The 4129-nt window shown below is 40.3% G+C and overlaps 1 protein-coding gene across 1 annotated transcript; it reads left to right on the plus strand.

Moving 5' to 3' along the window:
• The first annotated feature begins 369 nt into the window (after nucleotides 1-369).
• Nucleotides 370-3628, plus strand: LOC130712680 (protein FAR1-RELATED SEQUENCE 5-like). Its single transcript, XM_057562500.1, has 6 exons — nucleotides 370-803; nucleotides 920-2732; nucleotides 2796-2867; nucleotides 2973-3056; nucleotides 3141-3422; nucleotides 3515-3628. Exons 1-6 carry the CDS (start codon nucleotides 370-372, stop codon nucleotides 3626-3628), a joined length of 2799 nt encoding a protein of 932 aa, XP_057418483.1.
• Nucleotides 3629-4129: the final 501 nt, after the last annotated feature.

Genomic DNA, 4129 nt, shown 5'->3' on the forward strand with positions numbered 1-4129 from the left:
TAATTGTTAACTGTTATTCAGATGCAGAGATCCGGAGATTGAGCAAAGTTCGAAAATCGTTGAAACCCTAAATCCACCAATTCAAACAGTAAGTAATTTGTCATTTGGGACTTTGTCGAGTTGCTTTGTAGAAGCTTAGTTTGCGAAACTGACCAATTTTGTGATATTTGTTGGCTATTTGGTTATTTTCTTATTATTTGGTTGATGGTTATGCATTGTGGTTTTTAAGGTTTGCGTGACCACCATGGGTTTGTCAATTGGTCTGAAGAAGGCTGTTTTTGCTTTGTTTGTGAATACTATGTAGGTTTGTCCCTAAATCGAGTGATAATTTCATTAGGGAGATTGTATACTGTCCTTTAAGGCTATTATATGGCTACTTCAGAGGATGATGGGGGTGAACCAAAATTTCCTGAGCCACTTTTCGTAGAAGATGAAGAGGAAGAGCACGAGGATGACGAAGAGGTAGTGGAAGACAATGAATTGGGATGCAGTGGTGACGATACAGATTCAGATAGTTCAGATGATGAATTCAGGAATGTGCTTACCTTAACAGCTGATGAGATACGAGCTTTAACGTTTTGCAGTGAGTCTAATGCATACACATTTTACTGTGCCTACGCGAAGGGAAAGGGATTTGTGGTTAGAAAAGATGCATGTGAACGAGATTCTAATAACAAAGTTGTAATGCGAAAATTTGTATGCAATAGGGAGGGGTTAAGGGAACCAAAGTACTTCATTATGGATAGGCAAAGAGCCCACAGAAGCCTAACCCGCACTAACTGTCAAGCAAGACTCAGGATACGGTACGATAACAAGAAATGCCAATGGGGTGTGGTGGGGTTTGAGGAGAAACACAACCACGAACTTACCCTGTCGGTATATGTCCCTGTGATTAATGCTTACCGTACAATTAGTGAAGGAGACAAAGCTCAGGCAGAAAGTCTTCACGCATATGGTGTCAGAACCTGTCATATCATGGGTTATTTGACGGCACAGAAGGGGGATATTCTAAAGTAGGATTCTTGAAAGAAGATCTGTACAACTACTTCAGTCGCCAGAGACATAACAGAGTCAAAGGTGGGGATGCTCGAGCTGCTCTAACTTACCTAACATCAAAGGCTGATGCAGATCCCATGTTTTATTCGAAATACACCACCTCAGGAGACAATAGATTGAATAATCTTTTTTGGGCAGATGGTGTTAGCAGGACAGATTACCAATGCTTCGGGGATGTTCTTGCCTTTGACTCCACTTACGGCTCCACTAAGTATAAACATCCACTGGTTATATTTTGTGGAACTAACCATCATGACCAAACGGTTATATTTGGATGCGCTTTATTGATTGATGAGACTATTGAGACATACAAGTGGTTGTTGGAAACTTTTTTGGAAGCAATGAGTGGGAAACAACCTAAATCTGTTGTAACCGACGGAGATCTTTCTATGAGGGAGGCCATCAAACAAGTATTCCCGAACGCATCGCATCGACTATGTGCATGGCACTTGCACAAGAACGCAAAGGCTCACAGAATGAGCAAGGAATTTTTGGATGACTTTCAGAAAGCACTTTATTGGCACTTCAGTGTTGAGGAATTTAAGGAACACTGGCAGAACATGGTTTCTAAGCACGGCCTACAGAAAGACAAGTGGGTTTTAAGTGTGTATGAGAAAAATGAATCGTGGTGCTCCGCATATCTCCGTGATCAGTTTTTTGCTGGGATACGGACAACATCAATATGTGAAGCCATAAATAGTCGTATCAAGGTCTATGTCAAGAGAAGAATTAGTCTTATAGACTTCATGCAAACCATTGAGCATGCTTTAAGAGGGTACAGATTTAATGAGTTGCGAGCTGATTACGGTAGTATTTACACTGAACCTGTTTTGACTACCACTCTGTACAAATTTGAAAGTGAAGCTGCAAAACTGTACACGCGTGAAATTTTTAAAGAAGTAAGAAATCAAATTGAGCGTGTGGCTCCATTGAATTATAAAGATAAAACAGCGGATGGAGATGAAGTGAGGTACGAAATGTTCCATTATAGGAGGCCAGAAAGAACCATTGAAGTAGTCTACAACAAGAAAAGTAATCAATTTTACTGTCCATGCCGGCTATTTGAATCACGTGGAATACCATGTTCACATATTTTCAACAGCATGAAATATGAGCTCATGGAAACCATTCCTAAAACACTTATGCTTAGCAGGTGGGGACGGTATGCAAAATCTGAATACTTGTCGGCAACATCCACCGATGAGGTGGACAGTTCTGTAATGAAGACAGCACGATTTGGGGCTATATCTGCTGCGTGCAACGGGCTCTCCGTCTTAGGTTCTGACAATCCTGGGCTCTTCATTGACATGATGAATGATATTTTGAGGTTGACGACGAAGTATAAGAATAAGATACTCAAACAAGGCGGACATGTCAACGGGACCAACGACATTCGTGATCCCAATATCGTCAAATCTAAAGGACGCCAACCTGCAACCCTGAAACCAAAGAAGAATAAAAAGAATAAGAAACAAGCAAGGTGTTCAAACTGTCATAAGCTTGGTCACAACGCAAGGACTTGTTCTACCCTCGTTGGTGGAGAAGATAATGATTTGGAGGGTGATGAGCGATCCACGCAGGAGGATGAGGGCAACGTAAATGACGATAGCACGGGCCAGCCAACCGAGGCCACGACGCAGCCAAGTAGATCCAATTCTAATGTAATAAACCATTTGGTAAGTCATTGATCCTTTATTGTTTGTGTTGCTGTTATTTGTGATATTGTTGTTGTTGAGCAGGTTGGTCGTCGAGGACATAAAGCCAAGAAACAAAAGACAAAGAACTCGAATCTCTGTTCAGTTAATGAAAAGGTTGGTCGATATATATCAACTCAATTGTAGTTTCTCATGCGTTAAATGGACTTGGATAATCGTTTAAGTGAACTGAAAATGCTGTTATTCTACTTGTGGATTCAGGAAAACCTAACCCCCGCAACTGATAAAGATGAAAGTCAGATGGGCTCACGTGCTTTATCCCCACAAAATTCAACAATGCAACCGGTGAGTTCCTGACAGTGAATCACTGACCAGTTCAGAAATATGCAGTTCACAGATAAGTTGAATTTGTATTTCTTGTTCACAAAGCTTAATGCGAGGTATTACGTCTTTTGGATACAACCAACCCAGACAGCTGCTTCTTGTGGTATAGCTCATCCCGGATTTCATTACGTTGTCCCTCAATATCCAACACGACCACCTAACTTAGCCGTTGGTACGGGTATGCCAGCCCAGGTCAACTTCCCACATGGTTATGGTGGATGGATACCAGACCCCAACATTCAATATGCTTATGGTCAACCCATAAATGGTCCTCAAAATGCTCCTCAATGCTATGGTTATGTTCCGATATTGCCCCGAAACTATCAGGTTTTGTACAAGTTATTCAGTGTTTGTAAAATTTTTAATATATCCATGATATTCCTCACCAGTGAAATTTTTGATAATCTACTCAATCGCAGAATCTATCTGCTTGTCAACCTATTCATACTCCTGTTGTTAGAGGACATAGCCAACACCAAGGCCCCCGTAGCCAAATGCAACATGATGCGGCGAAGAAAAAGGCTGGTACATAAGCAAATGCAGTTTGATGTGCAATCGGACGCCGAAAATATGTCCATGTCAAAAACCACTGTTGAATCCAAAGTAGTCACTATTCTGCGGACCAGAGCGGCTTGTAGATGAAAATTAAACTTCGGCTGTACAATGGTTTCGGATAGAAGTTGAACTTTTCAACCCTTATGCACCAATGTTGTAGAATATGTGATTTCTCATTATCATACGTATTACTATTGTAGAGTGAGGGAAAATGCTGAAAAGCTACAAATGGAAGCTTACATTTTATTGTTTTAACCCCTTTTAGTTGCAAGAAACTGTTTAACTCTGATACAAAATACAGACACAAACTTTGAAGAAAAAATGCAAGAAACTTTCATTTATGTAATTACGGAGGCGTTTTACCTGCACCACTTTTTTGTAGTACGGTGCAGGAAGAAAAGAAGATGATGAACTAATTAAATTTGACCTAATTTAATTACTTGATAATTAATTCAATTAACCTAATGATTAATTCAAGA

This window comes from Lotus japonicus, chromosome 4 (assembly GCF_012489685.1).
Source record: "Lotus japonicus ecotype B-129 chromosome 4, LjGifu_v1.2".
Classification (NCBI taxonomy): domain Eukaryota; kingdom Viridiplantae; phylum Streptophyta; class Magnoliopsida; order Fabales; family Fabaceae; genus Lotus; species Lotus japonicus.